Raw genomic sequence first — 20370 nt, 5'->3', positions numbered from 1 at the left:
TGAAACCATGTGTGGAGAGTATGGGCTTCTGCAAGATGTGTTGCAGCAACAAAGGCTCTAAAGATGTATTTGTGCTGCCTGCTATGTGCAGATGATTGACTTAGATACACTTCCCAGACATAAACAGCATGCTATCAAATAAAGATGGAGAATGCTTACCACATTGTACAAGCTTATGCACCAATGTTCAAATATAATCTGCCCAGAAAATCCATTAACAAAGGCAAACCAAAGCTGAAAGAGAAGAAAGTTCAAGAAGTTTTATATTGACCTAAGTGTTTCCATTCACTGAAGTACTTTATCATTTTTTTTCCATGTCATCAAATGGGATTTTACCAAAATGTAAATAAAATCAAGCTTGAGTATTTGAGCCTAACAGAAAGCCAGTCCATTTATTTTAGAATTTTTATTTCATTCTTTGTTACTGTACTGTCTCTATCAAAAAATAATTTCAATGAAATATTTAGACCTCATTGTCCAATAATGCATTGCTTCAGTAAAGAATGATACTGAGTTGTAAAGGTTCAGAATGATTTTGTCTATGGCTTCAGCAAATTGTAGCATCTGCAACTAATAATATTTGTAAATGGCCCAGCCAAAGAAAGGAGACCTCCTAATTCAAAAAGATCTATGCCCCTCTATGTTTATTGCAGCATTATTTACAATAGCAAAAATATGGAAGCAACCTAGGTGTTCATCAATAGAAGAATGGATAATGAGGTTACATACACTCACATATATATATATGTATATCTCCAATGAAAGTATGAGATTCCACCATTTGCAACAGCATGGATGGATTTAGAGGCTATCCCTCTTTGACACGAGTTTGTAAGTGTTACTTTTTGGAAGAGTTTGAGGAAGATTGGTGTTAATTTTTCTTTGAATGATTGGTATAATTTTCCAGGGAGGTGTTTGATTACTGATCTCATCTCCTTACTATAGTCTATTCATATTTTCTATTTCTTCATTATTTGCCCAGCTGATTTTTGACAAAGGGGGAAAATCAATTTAATGGAAGGATAACCTTTTCATTAAATAGTACTGAAGTAATTGGATCTACATAGGCAAAATAACTAGACAATCTAAACCCTCCACTGCACACAAAAATTAACTGAAAATGAACCATGACATTAAGTGTAAAACACTTTTAGAGAACTACATAGAGGAAAATCTTTGGAATCTAGAGCTAGGCAAAGAGTTTTTTGACATAGAACCAAAGGCATGATCCATAAAAGGAAAATATATAAATCAGACCACATCAAAATTAAAAACTTTTGTACTCTGAAAGACTATTGAGACGACAAGACAACATGATACAGACTGGAAGAAAATATTTGCAAACTACTTACCTGCCAGAGGACTAACATCTAAAATATGTGAACTCAAAACTTAAGAGTGAGAAAACAATTCAATTAGAAAATGGACAAAAAAATATGAAGACACATTTCACTGAAGAAGATATGAAGATAGCAAAGTACATGAGAAGATGTTCAACATCATTAGCCCCTACGGAAATGCAGTTTAAAACCACAATGACGTATCACTACCCATCTATCAGAATGGCTAAAAAAATAGTGATAACATCAAGTGCTGGTAAAGATCCAGAGAAACAAGATAACAGATGCTTTGCTGGTGGGAACTGAAAATGGTAAAGTCCCTCTGGAAAATAGTTGGGAGTTTCTTTTAAAACTAAACATACACTTCCCATATGATCCAGCAATTGTACTCTTGGATATTTGTCCTAAATAAGTGAAAACTTGTGTTTGCACAAAACCTACACACAAATGCTCTTCAACAGGTGGATGATAAATGTTATGGTAAGGGAACAAATGATACAGGGAATAACTTGTATCGATCTCAAGGGAATTATACTGACTGAAAAAATCCGATCTCAAAAGGTTATATACTACATGATTCCACTTTCATAACATTCTTGAAAGAACAAACTTACCAGGATAGGGAACAGATTAGTCACTGTCAGGGGTTAGGGATGGATGTGGCTATAAAGGGATAGCATGAGGGGGATCCTTGTGGTGAGGGAACAGGTCTATATCATTGGGGGAGGGTTGGGGAGGGCAAGAGGCCTCTGCCTTGATTTCTATGGTGTTTACATCAATCTACGTGTGTATAAAAGTACACAGAATCACACACACAAGTATGTGTAAAGCTGGTGAAATATGAAAAAACTCTGTCGGTTATATCCTGGTTTTGGTATTGTCCTGGAGTTATTCAAGGTGTTCTTTAGGGAAAATTGGGTGAATGTTTCACAGGACCTCCTAAAAATATTTTTGTAACTTCCTTTGAATCTATAATTATTTCAAAATAAAATATTTAAAAATATATTTCCATAGCCAAATTAAAGGCTTAACAAGTATTTTTTAAGTCAGGATGGTGGGGTTAGAAGATTCAAATTTACTCAATAACTTAGAGTGAAAACCTAAAACAGAATTATGTAATGGTAATTTAAGTGATACAAATATGGGGGAAAAAAACCCTAAACTACCAAGCCTGATGTCAAAGAAAGACCTAACTTTTCCATGAAAGCAGGTGTATCTCTTTTCTTACCTCAATAATGTATAACACTACATTTTTGTAGAAACAATACAATATGCATTTCGTCACTCGAAAATGATTCCAAGCTCCATGAACCAACAGAAGCTTCTCCAAGTAGCTAAACTAAAAGAAGGAAACAACAGTCATTTGTAAGTTCAAAGGGACCTACCAGTTAGTGACAAAACCCACAAAACGTCATTTTCTCAGCATTTCACATTTCAGTTTCCACTCTAGAAAATATAACACAGAAGGAAGAAGAGTGAAACCAGTTTCACAACCTGACATGGCAGTTCTCTATAAAGAAATTTGTTTAAAGCTTTATAAAATTTACCTCTCTTATCACTAAAACAAATCTTTTTAACATATTTTTTTGCCCAGTAAATGCCGCTTAGATTTTCACTTGGAACATGCAAGACTTTTAATCTGATGCACATCTGGGACTTTAATCATAGTAATGGGACAGACTTATTTAATGAAAGGAACATCCTATTAGAAACAAGAACTCAGGCTAAATCACTCATCTTTTTTTTTTTTTTAATGTGTGATCAGGTATAAGTAACAAAGTCTTACAGGAATCAGTTCCCCACTTCGTATAATAAATAAAAAGTTAAAATTAAAAATGAAGGTTACATGCAGCTTCTGCAGTGTTGTGAACCTCCTTACCCTCATCTACATACATACTTTCATAGCAGTTATTACCTTCTAACAAACAACAGGCACTACTGTATATTTTTGTTTCCTACAATGGAAGCTCTGAGAGAGTAGGTCTCATTGTTGACTTTACTGATGAATCCTAAACACCCAGAAACATGCCCAAAATATGGTATTCGCTCAGTGAACATTTTTTTGAACGACTCTTCAGGAGAGTTATTCCACAAAATGAAGTAATTCAGTAATTTAATGACTCCTGGAATTAAATACTCACTTCAAAGTGGCACCAGGTAGTACATATGAAAAACCTTAAACTTTCAAAAAAAGAGCACTTAAGATTTTGGATCATGAGAGAGCAGGATGGGGAAGAAGATGCTCAGTGAATTAAAGAAAGGTTTTTGTTCGTTTATAACCAGAACTTGATATTAAACTTGAGTCACTATAGAAAACATTCCTATTGCCTCAGTGTTTAGCTTTGCAGTTGTTGAAGGTCAGAGTTCCATTTCTTGGGATGACTTAAAAATATTAAGAAATTTGGAGAAGGAAGTGAATAATTTACACTTTTCAGAGAATAAAATGATCCAGGTTATGAGTAGAATGTTATACTGATATACTCTGAAAAGGGAAATTTCTTCATTACCCAGAAAGAGCAGAGTAAAAGACATTTGTTTGACCACTGCTGCAGAATACATATGAAAGGCTGGAGACAGATGGGGCAGAAATGGGAAAATTTCCACTTACAGTTCTGGGAATAAGATTCATTCTGCAAAAGTATAAGATGGCACACATCACTGGCAGAATACCTTCTCCCCCTCTACAGTCAAAGCTGCTCTTGGGTCAAATCAAATCAATCTCCTGCATTAGTAGCTGTCTTGGTGTGGCACTTTAGGGGTGGGTGGAAGGAAGAAGAGAAAACTTGGAAGGTCTGTTCCAAGACGGTGACACAGGAAGACTCTCAACTCAGACCTCCTTCATAGACACACCAAATTTACACCTATTTACATAGGAATTCCTCCGGAGGGCTGACTGAATAGCTTCTGCACCACAAAAGATGGAGACACAGTACGAAAAAGAATCCCCACCCCTGACACTGCAAACTGCAGTGGGGAGCAACAGCAGTACTTAAGGACCATGAGTGGATTCATCTGCCCTGGGGTGCAGGAAAAAAGCCACAGTCTAAAAAGGTAACTAGAATATAAAGGAACCAGCCCCAGAACCCTCCCAAACAGCAGAGGAGCCCCTAGAACTCTCTCCAAGTTAGAAGGGCTAATGAGTACCATCGTTTGTGTGGGGGGAAAAAAAAAAGCCACAGTTTAAAAGAGCAACTAGAATATAAAAGAGCCAACCCTAAAACTCTGACAAATAGTGTGGGGAGCTGCTAGAAAACTCTAGGTTGGAGGGACTGCTGAGTGCCACAGTTTGTTCCCTTTCCACCTTGATAGTGTAGATGGGAGAATACTTTGGGTACCCTAGCCAGTCTACAACCTCAGTGAGCCCTAGGCCCCTAGCCCACATCAGCCCAACTGTCCTACCAAGGTGGCTCCAGCATGGCACACACCGGGACAACCCAGGTCAGCACTCACTACAATGCCAGCCATCACACCAAGGTGACACAGGAGCAAAGCACCCCAGAACACTCCTGGCCCACACCAGTTTGGTTCTGCACCACTCACCAGGGTATACCCTGAGCAGAGTGCCCTGAGAACCCCTTGGGCCATACACACCTCAGCTCCAACCACCCTACACAGAAAGCCTAGGAACCTATAGCTTGAGCCTGCATTTGCACCAGCTACCTGTCAGGGTGCTCCCTGTGTGGAGTACCCAAGGACAGCCAGCTTATACGCACTTCAGCTTCAGCTGTCCTTCCAGGACACCCTCAGCATAGAGAGACTTAGGAACATCCTCTTACATGCCTAGTTCAGCTCAGGCCATCCCACCAGGGTAGCTCTAGCAAAGAATGCCTTGGGAATCCCATCCCACGCCAGGCACAGCTCCAGCCAGGCAGCCAAAGTGACCAGGCACACATAGTCTACATAAGGGACAACCATACACAAGACCATTTCCTTAAGTTTAGGAGAAGCAGCTGTTCTCCCTAATTCATAAAAACAAACACAGAGAACCAAGTAAAATGAGAAGACAGAGGAATATGAAAGAACAAGACAAAAACCTAAAAAAGAGAAAGAACTAAACAAAACAGATAACCAACCTACCTGATAAAGGGTTTAAAGTAATGGTCATAAAGATGTTTACCAGACTAGAGAAAAGAGTGGATAAACTCAGTGAGACCTTCAACAAAGAAAATATAAAAAAAAGAACGAATCAGGGTTGAAGAATACAAAAAAAAAAAAACTAGAAAAAAAATACAATAATTGAAATAAAGAATACACTAGAGGGAATTGAAGGTAGATTAGAGGATGCAGAAGAATGGACCAGCAATGATAAAGAGATCAATAAACAAGAGGATATAATTGTAGTTATCTATGTACCCAACATAGGAGCACCTAAATAAAGCAAATATTAATAGACACAAAGGGAAAACTTGATAGCAATATGATAAATAGTAGGGGACTATAACACCCCACTCATATCAATGAATAGATCATCCAGGTAGAAAATGAGTAAGGAAACAGCGTCTTTGAACAACACATTAGACCAGATGGACTTGACATATACAGAAAATACCATCCAAAAACAACAGAATACACATTCTTTTCAAGTGCACATGGAACATTCTCCAGGATACATCATGTTGGGCCACAAAAGAAGCCTAAATAAATTTCAGAAGATTAAAATCATACCAAGCATCTTTTTTGACTACAACTGGTATGAATGAAGCTAGACATCAATTACAAGGAAAAAAAACAGAAAAAGCACAAACATGTGGAGACTAAACAATATGGCACTAAACAGCCACTGGGTCAATGAAGAAATCAAATAAGAAATTAAAAAATACATGGAGGAGATAGTCCAAGATAACAGAGGAGTAGAAGATCTTAGTATTGTCTTGTCCCAGGAATTCAGCTAGATAGCTATCAAATCATTCTGAACACCTGCGAACTCAATCAGAGATCTGAGAAAAGATTAGCTGAAACTCTACAAATAGAAAAGCTACCACATTCTGCAAGAATGACAAGACAGAAAAACTCACCTCAAAAAAGAGAACAAGAAAAAAAAAAGAGAACAAGGAGCAGTACTGACTGCCAGGGACCTAATCAGTATGGATGTAAATAAGATATCAGAACTAGAGTTCAGAATAGTGGTTACAAAGATACTAGCTGGGCTTGAAAAAAAAGCATAGTAGACACTAGAGAATCCCTTTCTGGAGAAATAAAAGAACTAAAATCTAATCAAGTCAAAATCAAAAAAGCTATTAATGAGATGCAATAAAAAATGGAGGCTCTAACTGCGAGGATAAATGAGGCAAAAGAAAGAATTAGTGATATAGAAGACAAAATGATGGAGAATAAAGAAGCTGAGAAAAAGAGATAAACAACTACTGGATCATGAGGGGAGAATTTGAGAGATAAGTGATACCATAAAGAGAAACAATGTTAGAACAATTAGAATCCAAGAAGAGGAAAGGAGGGGGGCAGAAGGTATATTGGAGCAAATTATAGTGGAGAACTTCCTAATCTGGGAAAGGAAACAGGCATCAAAATCCAGGAGGCACAGAGAATCCCCTTCAAAATTAATAAAAATAGCTCAACACCTCAACATATAATAGTGAAACTTGAAATCTCAGAGACAAAGAGAAAATCCTGAAAGCAGCTTGGGACAAGAGGTCCATAACCTAAAAGGGTAGAAACATCAGACTGGCAGCAGACCTATCCACAGAGATCTGCCAGGCCAGAAAGGACTGGCATGATATATTCAGGGTACTAAATGAGAAAAATATGCAGCCAAGAATACTTTATCCAGAAAGGGTCATTCAAAATAGGAGAGATAAAAAGCTTCCAGGACAAACAGAAACTAAAAGAATTTGTGATCACTAAACCAGCCCTGCAAGAAATATTAAAGGGGATCCTTTAAGCAAAGAGAAAGCCCAAAAGTAACATAGACCAGAAAGGAACAGAGACAGTATACAGAAACAGTGACTTTACAGGTAATACAATGGCACCAAATTCATATCTTCAATAATTACTCTGAATGTAAATGGACTAAATGCTCCAATCAAAAGGAGGAATCAGATTGGATAAAAAAACAAACAAAAAAACTAAAAACAAACAAACAAAAAAACAAGACCTGTCCATATGCTGTCTACAAGACTCATTTTAGACCCAAAGACACCTCCTGATTGAAAGTGAGGGGGTCTAAAACCATTTATCATGCTAATGGGCATCAAAAGAAATCTGAGGTAGCAATCCTTATATCAGACAAATTAGATTTTAAACCAAAGACTATAATAAAAGATGAGGAAGGACACTACATCATAATTAAAGGGTCTATACACAAGAAGATATAACAATTGCAAATATTTATGCCCCCAACATGAGAGTAGCCAATTATATAAACCAGTCAATAACAAAATGAAAGAAACACATTATAATAATAAAATAATAGTAAGGGACTTCAACACCCCACTCACTGCAATGGATAGATCATCTAAGCATTAGATCAACAAGGAAACAAGGGCTTTGAATGACAAACTGGACCAGATGGAATTCACAGATATATTCAAAGCATTCCATCCTAAAGCAACAGAATACACATTCTTCTCAAGTGCACATGGAACATTCTCCAGAATAGATCACATACTGGGCCACAAATCAGGTCTCAACTGGTACAAAAAGATTGGGATCATTCCCTACATATTTTCAGACCACAATGCTTTGAAACTTGAACTCAATCATAAGAGGAAAGTCGGAAAGAACTCAAATACGTGAAAGCTAAAGAACATCCTACTAAAGAATGAATGGGTTAACCAGGACATTAAGGAAGAATTTAGAAAATTTATGGAAACAAATGAAAACACAACTGTTCAACACCATTGGACTGCAGCAAAGGCGGTCGTAAGAGGGAAGTATATACAGGCCTTTCTCAAGAAACAAGAAACGTCTCAAATACACAACCTAACCTTACACTTAAAGGAGCTAGAAAAAGAACAGCAAATATAGCCTAAATCCAGCAGGAGAAGAGAAATAATAAAAGAAGACATATTGGAGATCATCAGAAGATAATTAGATAGATAGATAGATGATAATCAGATAGAAGATAATCAGATAATCAGAAGATTAGAGCAGAAATCAATGAAATAGAAACCAAAAGAACAGTAGAACAGATCAACAAAACTAGGAGCTGGTTCTTTGAAAGATTTAGTAAGATTTATAAACCCCTGGCCAGGCTTATCAAAAAGAAAAGAGAAAGGACACAAATAAATAAAATCATGAATAAAAGAGGAGAGATCACAACCAACACCAAAGAAATACAAATAATTATAAGAACATATTATGAGCAACTATATGCCAACAAATTAGGCAATCTGGAAGAAATGGATGCATTCCTAGAAACACAAACTACCAAAACTGAAACAGGAAAAAATAGAAAACCTGAACAGAACCATAACCAGCAAGGAAATTGAAACTAATCAAAAATCTCCCAATAAACAAGAGTCCAGGGCCAGATGGCTTGCCAGGGGAATTCTACCAAATATTTAAAGAAGAATTAATACCTATTCTTGTGAAGCTCTTTCAAAAAAGAGAAATGGAAGGAAAACTTCCAAACTCCATGAGGCCAACATTACCTTGATCCCAAAACCAAAGACCCCACCATAAAGGAGAACTACACACCAATATCCCTGATGAACATGGATGCAAAAATTCTCACCAAGATACTAGCCAATAGAATCCAACAGTACATTAAAAGGATTATTCACCATGACCAAATGGGATTTATTCCTGGGTTGCAAGGATGGTTCAGTGTCTGCAAATCAATCAATGTGATGCACTACATTAATAAAAGAAAGAACAAGAACCATATGATCCTCTCAGTAGAGATAAAGCACTTGACAAAGTACAGCATCATTTCTTGATTAAAACTCTTCAAAGTGTAGGGATAGAAGGAACATACCTCAATATCACAAAAGCCATATACAAAGAGCCCACAGTGAATATCATTCTCAATTGGGAAAAACTGAGCTTTTCCCCTACGGTCAGGAACACAACTGTTGTTCAACATAGTATTAGAAATCTTAGCCTCAGCAATCAGACAATGAAAAGAAATAAAAGACACCCAAATTGGCAAAGAAGAAGTCAAACTCTCATTCTTCACAGATATGATACTCTATGTGGAAAAGATTCCACCCCAAACTTGCTAGAACTCATATAGGAATTCAGCAAAGTGGCAGGATATAAAATCAATGCACAGAAATCAGTTGCATTTTTATACACTAACAATGAAACAGGAAAAAGAGAAATTAAGGAGTCGATCCCATTTACAATTGCACCAAAAACCATAAGATACCTAGGAATAAACCTAACCAAAAAGGCAAAGGAAACTATAGAACTATAGAACACTCATGAAAGAAATTGAGGAAGACACAAAGAAATGGAAAAACGTTCCATACTCATGGATTGGAAAAATTAATATTGTTAAAATGTCCATACTACCCCAAGTAATCTATAGGCTCAATGCAATTCCTGTCAAAATAACAATATTTTTCATAGAAATAGAATAATTCTAAAATTAGTATGGAACCACGAAAGATCCCAAGTAGCCAAAGCAATCTTAAGAAGAAAAATGCCAGAGGTATCACAATCCCAGATTTCAAGATATAGTACAAAGCTATAATAATCAAAACAGTGTGATACTGGCACAAAAACAGACACATAGATCAATGGAACAGAATAGAGAGCTGTCAAAATACCATCAACTTTTTTCACAGAACTGGAACAAATCCTAAAATTTGTATGGAACCAGAAAAGACCCCTAATAGCCAAAGGAATGTTGAAAAAGAAAAGCAAAGGGGCACCTGAGTGGCTCAGCTGGTTAAGCGTCTGCCTTCGGCTCAGGTCATGATCCCAGGGTCCTGGGATCGAGTCCCACATTGGGCTCCCTGCTCAACGGGGAGCCTGCTTCTCCCTCTCTCTCTGTCTCTCATGAATAAATAAAATCTTTAAAAAAGAAAAAAGAAAAAGAAAAGCAAAGCTGGTAGCATCACAATTCCGGACTTCAAGCTCTATTACAAAGCTGTAATCATCAAGACAGTATGATACTGGCACAAAAACAGACACACAGATCAATGGAACAGAGTAGAGAACTCAGAAATGGACCCTCAACTCTATGGTCAACTAATCTTCAACAAAGCAGGAAAGAATGTCTAATGGAAAAAAGACAGTCTCTTCAGCAAATGGTATTGGGAAAATTGGACAGCCACATGCAGAAGAATGAAATTGGACCGTTTCCTTACACCATACACAAAAATAGACTCAAAACAGATGAAAGACCTAAATGTGAGACAGGAATCCATCAAAATCCTTGAGGAGAACACAGGGAGCAACCTCTTTGACCTCAGCTGCAGCAACTTCTTGCTAGACACATCTCCAAAGGCAAGGGAAGGGCAAAAATGAACTATTGGGAATCCATTAAATAAAAAAGCTTCTGCACAGCAAAGGAAACAATCAACAAAACCAAAAAACAACTGACAAAATGGGAGAAGGTATTTGCAAATGACATATCAGATAAAGGGCTAGTATCCATAATCTATAAAGAACTTATCAAACTCAACACCCAAAGAACAAATAATCCAATCAAGAAATGGGCAGAAGACATGAACAGACATTTCTCCAAAGAAGACGCACAAATGACCAACAAACACATAAAAAGATGCTCAACATCCCTTGGCATCAGGGAAATACAAATCAAAACCTCAATGAGATACCACCTCACACCAGTCAGAATGGCTAAAATTAACAAGTCAGGAAACAACAGATGTTGGCAAGGATGCGGAGAAGGGGGAACCCTCCTACACTGTTGGTGGGAATGCAAGCTGGTGCAGCCACTCTGGAAAACAGTATGGAGTTTCCTCAAAAAATTGAAAATAGAGCTACCCTACAACCTAGCAATTGCACTACTGGATATTTACACCAAAGATACAAATGTAGGGATCCAAAGGGGCACATGCACCCCAATGTTTATAGCAGCAATGTCCACAATAGCCAAACTATGGAAAGAGCCTAGATGTCCATCAACAGATGAATGGATAAAGAAGATGTAGTATATATACACAATGGAATATTATGCAGCCATCAAAAATGAAATCTCGCCATTTGCAGCAATGTGGATGGAACCTAAAGGGTATTATGCTAAGGGAAATAAGTCAATCAGAGAAAGACAATTTTAGTATGATCTCACTGATATGCGGAATTTAAGAAACAAGGTAGAGGATTATAGGGGAAGAGAGAAAAAAATGAAACAAGATGAAACCAGAGAGGGAGACAAACCATAAGAGACTCTTAATCTCAGGAAACAAATTGAGGGTTGCTGGAGGGTTGGGGTTGTGGGAGGATGGGGTGGCTGGGTGATAGACATTGGGGAGGGTATGTGCTATGGTGAGCACTGTGAATTGTGTAAGACTGTTGAATCACAGACCTATACCTCTGAAACAAATAATACGTTATATGTTAAAAAAAAACAAAAAAAACAAAAAAACAGCAGCAGCTAGCAGGAATGGAAAAATGAAGGGGGGGAAATCAGAGGGGGAGATGAACCATGAGAGACTATGGACTCTGTAAAACAAACTGAGGGTTCTAGAGGGGAGGGGGGTGGGGGGATGGGTTAGCCTGGTGATAGGTATTAAGGAGGGTACGTACTGCATGGAGCACTGGGTGTTGTACGCAGACGATGAATCATGGAACACTGCATCAAAAACTAATGATGTAATATATGGTGATTAACATAACATAATTTAAAAAAAAACTGATGAATCACAGACCTGTACCCCTGAAACAAATAATACATTGTATGTTAATAATAATAAAAAAAAGAATAGAGAGCTGAGAAATATCCCACACTTACATGGCCAATTAATTTATAGCAAAGGAGGCAAGAATATACAATGGGGAAAAAGTCTCTTCAAAAAAGATGTTGGGAAAATTGGAAAGCCACTTGCAAAAGAATGAAACTGGACTACTTTCTTATATAATACAGAAAAGTAAACTCAAAATGAATTAATGACCTAAATGTGAGACCTGAATTCCAGGGCACTTGTGATGAGCACTAGGTGTTGTAGGGGATGAATCACTAAATTCTACACCTGAAACTAATATTACACTGTATGTTAACTAACTGTATTTAAATAAAAACTTGAAAAAGGAAAAAAAAGGCAGCAATCTCCTGGACATTGACCTTTAGCAACACTTTTCTATATATATGTCCTCAGGCAAGGAAAACAAAAGTAAAAATAAATTATGGGGACTACATCAAAACAAAAATCTTTTACACAGCTAAGGAAACCATCAACAAAATGAAAAGGCAACCAACTGAGTGGGAGAAGACATTTGAAAATTATATATTTGATGGGGCAACTGGGTGGCTCAGTCGATGGGCGTCTGCCTTCAGCTCACGTCATGATCTCAGGGTCCTGGGATTGAGTTCCGCATCGGGCTCCCTGCTCAGCAGGGAGCCTGCTTCTCCCTCTCCCACTCCCCCTGCTTGTGTTCCTTCTCTCACTGTGTCTCTCTCTGTCAAATAAATAAAATCTTAAAAAAAAAGAAAATTATATATTTGATAAGGGATAATATTAAAAATATATAATGAAGCTATTCAACTGAGCACCCCAAAACTGTAAATAACCCAATTTAAAAAGGCAGAGGTTTGGAGGAGGTGGGTTTAATAGGTGATGGGGATTAGGGAGTGCACTTGTGATGAACATTGGGTATTTTATGGAAGTGTTGAATCACTATGTTGTACTCCTGAGACTAATATTACACTGTATGTTAACTAACTGGAATTCATATAAAAACTTTAAAAAATGGGGAGAGGACATGAATAGATATTTTTCCAAAGAAGATACACAGATGGCAAACAAACACATGAAAATATTCTCAACATCACCAATCACCTAATTTGCACCAAACATCACCTAATTTGCAGGGAAATGCTAATCAAAACCAAAATGAAATATCACCTCACACCTGTCAGAATGGCTAGAATCAAAAAGACAAGAAATACCAGGTGTTGGTGAGGCTGTGGGGAAAAAGGAACCCTCATGCACTTTGGTGGGAATACAAACTGGTACAGCCACTGAGGAAAACAGTATTCAGGTTCCTTGAAATATTAAAAATACCAAATAATCTTGTAATTCCACTACTGTGTATTTACCCAAAGAAAACAAAAACACTAACTTGAAAAGGTATTATTGCACCTTTATGTTTACTGAAGCATTACTGACAATAGCCAAGATATGGAAGCAACCTCGGTGTCCATCAATAGGTGAATGGATAAAGAAGATTGTGTGTGTGTGTGTGTGTGTGTGTGTGTGTGTGTGTAATGGAATATTAGCCATAAAAAAGAATGAAATCTTGCTTTTTGCGACAACATGAATGGACCTAGTAGATATTGTGCTCAGTAAAGTAAGTCCAACAGAAAAAGATTACTACCATTTGATTTCACTTCTAATGTGGAATCTAAAAAATCAAACAAAAAAGCCAGAAATGTTTTTCTGGATCCCCAGGACTCCTGATACTGGCCAGCTTGGTGTGTCTACAGTGTTTAGTAGTTCAAGGCTTATGTCACATATAATTGCTGAGATCACTGGAAGTATGTATCCTAATAGCATGTAGCAGTTTAGGACACAATTAGGTGAATTTGGTGGCCATTTGCTTATTTACAGACACAGGTGCTCTGATCATGGTTTACTGACACTCTCCCCCCCCGCCAACACAAATACTCTAGCACAGAGGAGCCTTAGTTTTCCCTGCTATAAAACCAGAACACTTAACCTGTAAGTAAGAAGAAGGGTCTCAGAATGGATCTGATTCAAACACTGGGGTAATATGCTTTTCATCTATGCTGTAAAATCCTAGGAATCCATTTTGTTACCACTCCAGTTTCAGGCATCTGTTTACCTGTGGACAGGGTACTAAATCATCTAGCCCCTCAGGGACAGCCACCATAAGAATAGCCCCAGCAGGGAAGGCCTACTCAGCATATGGGATTATTCCTAAGGAATGTTCAAGAATTACAGGTGGCTCCTGAATTCAGCAAAATTGAAAAGTGTTATTCTTAGTTGCTCAACTGTGATAAAATACTAGATCCATTAAAAGCTAATCTTAAATTACTGATTAAAATATTCTTCAAAAGTCAAAATATTAATATGTAGAAGGAGGAGGTATTCTTGTTAAACAGCCTAGGATATTACATAAATATACAAAGGCTGTAAATCACAGACCACACACACTGCTTAAATGCCTTCCAATAAATGGTACAGCTACTGTGGAAGGCAGTTTGGCAGTTTCTTACAAAACTAGACATACTTTTATATTTTTACTATATGATCTAGCAATTACATTCTGTGGTATAAATCCAAAGTTGAAAACTCATGTCCACACAAAAAAACCTGCATATGGATATTTATAACAGCTTTATTAATAATTGCCCAAACTTGGAAATAATCAAGATATTTTTCAGTAGACAAATGGATAAAGTACGTCCAGAAAGTGGAATATTACTCATCACTAAATAGAAATGAGCTATCAAGCCATAAAAGACGTGGAGGACACTCCAATGCATATTACTAAGTGAAAGAAGCCATACTGTATGAATATGACATTCTGGAAAAGACAAAACCATGGAGATAGTACAAAAATCAGTGGTTGCCAAGGGTTCATGCATGGAGAGAATGATGAATAGGCAGAGTGCAGAGGATTTTTAAGGCAGTAAAACTACTGTGTATGATACTGTGATGGTAGATACTTGTCAATATACATTTCTCCAAACCCATAGAATATACAACACTAAGAGTGAGCCCTAATGTAAACTGTGGACTTTGGGTGATGATAATGATGTGTCAATGTAGGTTCATCAGTTATAACAAATATACTGCTCTGGTGGGGGATGTTGATGATGGGGGAGTTTGTGGAGGAAGGCGGGGAATATATGGCAACTCTATATTTTCTGCTCAATTTTGTTGTGAAGCTATAATTGCTCTAAAATACAGTCTATTTTTTTTAAATGCCTGCCAAGAGGCAATGCCTACTTTTTAAAAAGCAGAAATGGGGAGATTATAAGTCTTTAAGAAATCTCCATTGAGAGACACCACAAAGAAAAGCACACATTACAGACTAAAGAGACTGGGGATTTAGAGATTGTATTAACAGAGCTATAGATTCTTGGTGGCATCAGTATGACCAACTCCATAACTGCTCAAGGAAAACTTTTTTTGCTGCAAAGTGCATAAGGACAAAACGAAAGAAAACCCCAAATGTGTTGGTAGTTTCATATGAAAAGCAGCTTAAAGAGCGGGGTAGGCCTCGGGGATAGACTCAAGATATTCCAATAATCTCATGCCCACACTACTGACCTGTGCAATGGAATAATCTGAGTTGTTGGTGGCCAGCACGCCCTCATTCCCACTGATTCCCACACCCACGTGGGCCATCTGGATCATCCCAACATCATTAGCACCATCCCCAATGGCAAGAGTGATGGCCCCTACATGCTTCTTAACCAAGTTCACTATTTCTGCCTTCTGGAGGGGAGATAACCTGAAAAAGAAGACAGAAACCACCATTTTTTTACTGTTTTGTTTTTGTTCACAAAGTCTTTAACAAGGAGTCAACAATGATCTACACGTAACCACCTTTAAATATCAGTTACGGGTACATTTCCCAAGCCATTAATTAAGCTTTTTACATATATAAATATGTTCCACCCACCAATCGAAAAAAACAAATGAACAAACAAAAAGCAGAATCAGAATTACAAATGCAAAGAACAAACTGATGGCTGCCGGAGGGGGAGGGAATGGAGGGATGCGCAAAATGGGTGAGGAGGACCTGGAGGTACAGGCTTTCAGTTATGCAATGAGTAAGTCGTAGGGATAAAAGGCACAGCCCAGGGAATACAGGCAGTGGAACTGTAATAGTGTTGTCTGGTGACAGACAGGAGCTCCACTCGTGGTGAGCATCGCATAACATATAGAGATGTCCAATCACGGTGTCCTACTCCTGAAACTAATGTAACATTGTGTGTCAACTACACTCCATTTTTCCTAAAAAGTTCCCTCCCACCCTTACCCAAAATAAAAAGAAAAGCAAAGAAACCACACAGTAACTTCTTTAACATCCAAAAGAAATACACAATAGCAGTTGCCCAGTTTACATGGAGATAAACTCTTCAGTTTGCCTTTCTCCCCATCACTCCCTGTTACCTAACACTGGCCTGCTCTATTAATTTATATCATCTACCTAAACGAGAGCAAGAAGTGAAGATTTCTGAAACTATATGAAGGCATTTACCCAAAGGATAGCCTGTAGACTAGCCTATGAAAATCAAAGTACCTTCAAGTGAACTTGAAAAATACAAGGAGATGTAAAAACATGAAGGTGTCAGTCAGGCGAGTCTGTGATAACAACAAACAAAAGCAAAGTAACCTAACATAACAGATGTTTGTTTCTTTCCATTGTATGTGTCCAATAAATGAGAATACTGTTGATCCTTTTCCCCCCCTCAGATGAGCTTACAAAAGCAAATTTAGTATTCCTAAAATATTTCAGGCTAACAGACCCTGTCTACACAAAATACTTACAGATATATCAAGGAAAGAGAAGAAAAAATTTTTATCTCTTATTCATCACTTATGTATTCATCCACTAAATGAATTGGATACACACCTCTATCCAAAAAATAAGAGACACAAAAAGGTTTTGTTTTCTAGTAATTGAATGATCATCCCCCTTCCCACAAAACAGCTCCTACAAACTAATTTAAATTTAAACCTTTCAAATTTTAGGTGAGATTATTAAAAACTGAGGAGATAGGCTTCCTTGACTAGCTCACACTCCAAATTTTAAGACAGAAGCACAGATGGAAAAACTTTTGCTTCATAATGAAGAAAATATAATGAGTTAACATTACTTTGTCGTCACAGTATGAAAAGTTACTGAAGTAGAGGATGTTCCAGAAACCATTTGTATGTTTCGTTTCCATCAAGAGATGCTGGTTGTTTTGCTGGAATGCCGACAATGATAATAATTTCACCATTTAGTCTGGCAACTACTTTTATATTCAGACTGCGATATTTGTGGAAAAAAGAAAAACTACCTCATATTAATCCCAAATTTCACTCTTTAAACTTTCAAATCCTAATTCTATCCTCTGGGCCGACCAAGCTCTCCAAAATATAAGAAAAGAACTGTCAGGGACCCACTAAACCTTCTTCTCCCCTTGCTAAACATCACTGAGTCCTTCAGTCCTTTGGTAATGTGGTTCTAGGCCTTTCACCAAAGCTCCAAGTCAGTTCTGACCAGTTAAGAATAGAAGTGGATCATCACTATTCTGATTTTGGGTCCTCCCCAACCATATATGAAAATAAATCCTAAAATAATATTAGTCCTTTAATAACCATCTGTTAATTGAGCTCCAATTAATAAAACACTTTAGGTCATGTGTCCATGTATGGGCATTAAGCCAAATTTCCCTAATCCTGAAATTTTAGGGTTATACCCAATTGATGGTATTTACACTCATGTCTGGCCAAATTCATCTTGTCATTCTATTGACTGAAACAACATAGAAGTCCCTAGCCATCTAGTCACAAAAATTGAAAGGGGAGAAATCTATTCAGGATAGGAAAAAAGTCAATATGCTGTTTCAGAGCACAAAAGTGATAAGAAAACACAGCCCTAAAAAATAGTTTTAGGAATTCAAAACAGACATTAAACAGTTCATTTCTACTCTTCTCATCCAAATGGACATCTTTACTTTCCAAAAATAGTATTTTACATGTCAACTCTCATTTTGATTTTTAATCTATAACATGGAAGCAAATAATAAATTCAACAATAATTTATAAAGAACACATAATAGATTCCAACCTATAAAATACTCGAGTCCCATTTGAGTAATTCAAAAATTGCAGTACTTTTATCATCTATTTTCATGGATTAAAAATATACAGAGATAAATAAACAGATTGGCTGGAATAATGTCATGGTTTTTCCATGGGCACATACTATTGACTTCTTTATCAATATAATCAGTGTGAGGAATAAAAAATAAAATGGTTTCCACTCAAAATTTGGGTTAAATAGGTGATGAAGATTAAGGAGTGCACAGGTGATGAGCACCGGCTGATGTATGGGAGGGTTGAATCACTATATTGTACGTCTGAAACTGTATTACACTATATGTTAACTAACTAGAATTTAAATAAAAGCCTTTTAAAAATTGTAAAATAGATTCAACATATTGTACGGCACAGATGTTTTCTTAGATATATAAACAAGTGTTTTTGCTATATTTGTGCTTGCAATTTGCTGAGTAAGCTACTTAAAGGTAACCTCATATTCAGCAATTATTATTTATTCAACAAATATTTATGTCCCTACTATGAGCTAGGCACAATCCTTGATAGAGAAGATAGAGCAGAAAATAAAATATATAAATATCCCTGCCTTCATGAAGTTTACATTGCAGTGGAGAGGAGAGAGACAATAAACCAAGTAAGTAAAACAAAAATTATGGCATATAGTGATAAGAATTATGGGGAAAATAAGTCTACAGCTTCATAAATTGACTTTTAAAAAATAATTTTTCTCTTTTAATTATGTTCACCTGAGTGCCACTGATGAAGCAATTATAACAAATACTGTATGACACTCTCCAACTATCTAAACTTTTTTATTTCTAAGTGACATTCAGTAAGCAAATTGTTGGTTAAATTTTTAAGAAAACTTTCTATACCTGTTAATGGCATATAAGGACACTGGACAATTTCCTTCAATAAGAAAACAAGTGTGGAACTGGAAAAAATGATTAAAAGCAAGTATTTCATCTCACCAGAAAAATGACCAAAGGTGGAAAAGAACTTGAGATATGTTTATTCATGAAAAGATATTACTGTATCAGGTAAGTGCAGCAAGTTTGTGACCTCCTTTCCTGGAGGTGTTTGTATTCCCCTGACCTGGGAGTGGGGCAAGAATCTGCAGATTTACTATCTGGACATGGTGGATATGGTTTGGAGCAGATGATGATCACCCACATCTTTATCAACTGGGGTGGCTCTCTTAGTTCAGGGAGGGCAAAAAATCAGATAGAAATTTAACAAGGAGATTTTTGCAACAAAAGAATCATGGGAGCATTGAGATAATAAACTTTCTACATATTCTGGATGGACCACTAAATTAAGAATATGCAGGGAACAGCCTAGAGAGGCTGCAACCTGTTAGACTTCTGAAAGCATTGCTCCAACCACATATAGCCCTGGCAGCAGAGGTAGAAGTCTTAGGGTTTGAATTGTTGAGGCACAAACTTGTCCAAGTAATTGGGTGAAGACTCAACTCTGCAGACAAAAACTTCAAAGCAGCATTATAAATATGTTCATAGAATTGAAATAAAATATGTCCGAAGAATCAAAGAAAATTGTAACAATTATGAGTCAACAAACAGCATATCCCAGCAGAAGAATGGAAACTATATTAAAAAATAGAAATTCTAGGGATGAAATGAAAAATGTACTTCATGAACTTAACATCAGATCTGAGATAGTGGAAGGAATCAGTGAATTTGAAGTCACATCAATAGAAAATATGCAATTCAAAAAGAAAAGAGGGAAAATTAAAGAAAAATGTAGTGGCGGTGCCACAAGTCAACATCAATCATTCACTCATGTATATGATCGGAGTCCCAAAAGTAAAGGAAATCAAAAGTAGAAAGAAAAAAAAACCTTGAAAAAATAATGATTGAAATTTTCCAATCTAGTAAAAACAAAACAAAACATTAATTTAGGGATCCCCTGAATCCAAAGGAGAACAAATATAATAAGAACCATGTATAGAGCCAGCATTGCCAAACAACTGAAACCAAGTAACAAAAATATCTGGAAAGAAGGAAGAGGAAAATGAATCGTCACATACAGGGTAACAACAGTGCAAACTTCTCATCAGAAACAAGGAAGCCAGAAGACAACAGAATGACAAAGTACCAAGGGGAAAAAATAAATAAACC

At 36.9% G+C, this 20370-nt stretch overlaps 1 protein-coding gene across 2 annotated transcripts in view; it reads right to left on the bottom strand.

Annotated features, from left to right (window-relative positions):
• LOC112826479 (phospholipid-transporting ATPase IB-like) overlaps positions 1-20370 on the bottom strand; it is a 201985-nt gene that overhangs the window by 82517 nt on the left and 99098 nt on the right. For both annotated transcript variants that reach the window (XM_025874613.2, XM_073894758.1), the window contains 3 exons: positions 15725-15908; positions 2569-2679; positions 160-234 (listed from right to left, as the gene is read on the bottom strand). In XM_025874613.2, coding sequence (XP_025730398.1) covers positions 160-234; positions 2569-2679; positions 15725-15908 — 370 coding nt within the window. The remainder of the gene's footprint in view (positions 1-159; positions 235-2568; positions 2680-15724; positions 15909-20370) is intronic.

This window comes from Callorhinus ursinus, unplaced genomic scaffold (assembly GCF_003265705.2).
Source record: "Callorhinus ursinus isolate GAN/ISIS: 27379988/994484 unplaced genomic scaffold, GSC_fseal_2.0 scaffold7, whole genome shotgun sequence".
Classification (NCBI taxonomy): domain Eukaryota; kingdom Metazoa; phylum Chordata; class Mammalia; order Carnivora; family Otariidae; genus Callorhinus; species Callorhinus ursinus.
Note: the sequence above shows the minus strand (reverse complement) of the source record. Positions and strands in the feature narration are given on the sequence as shown.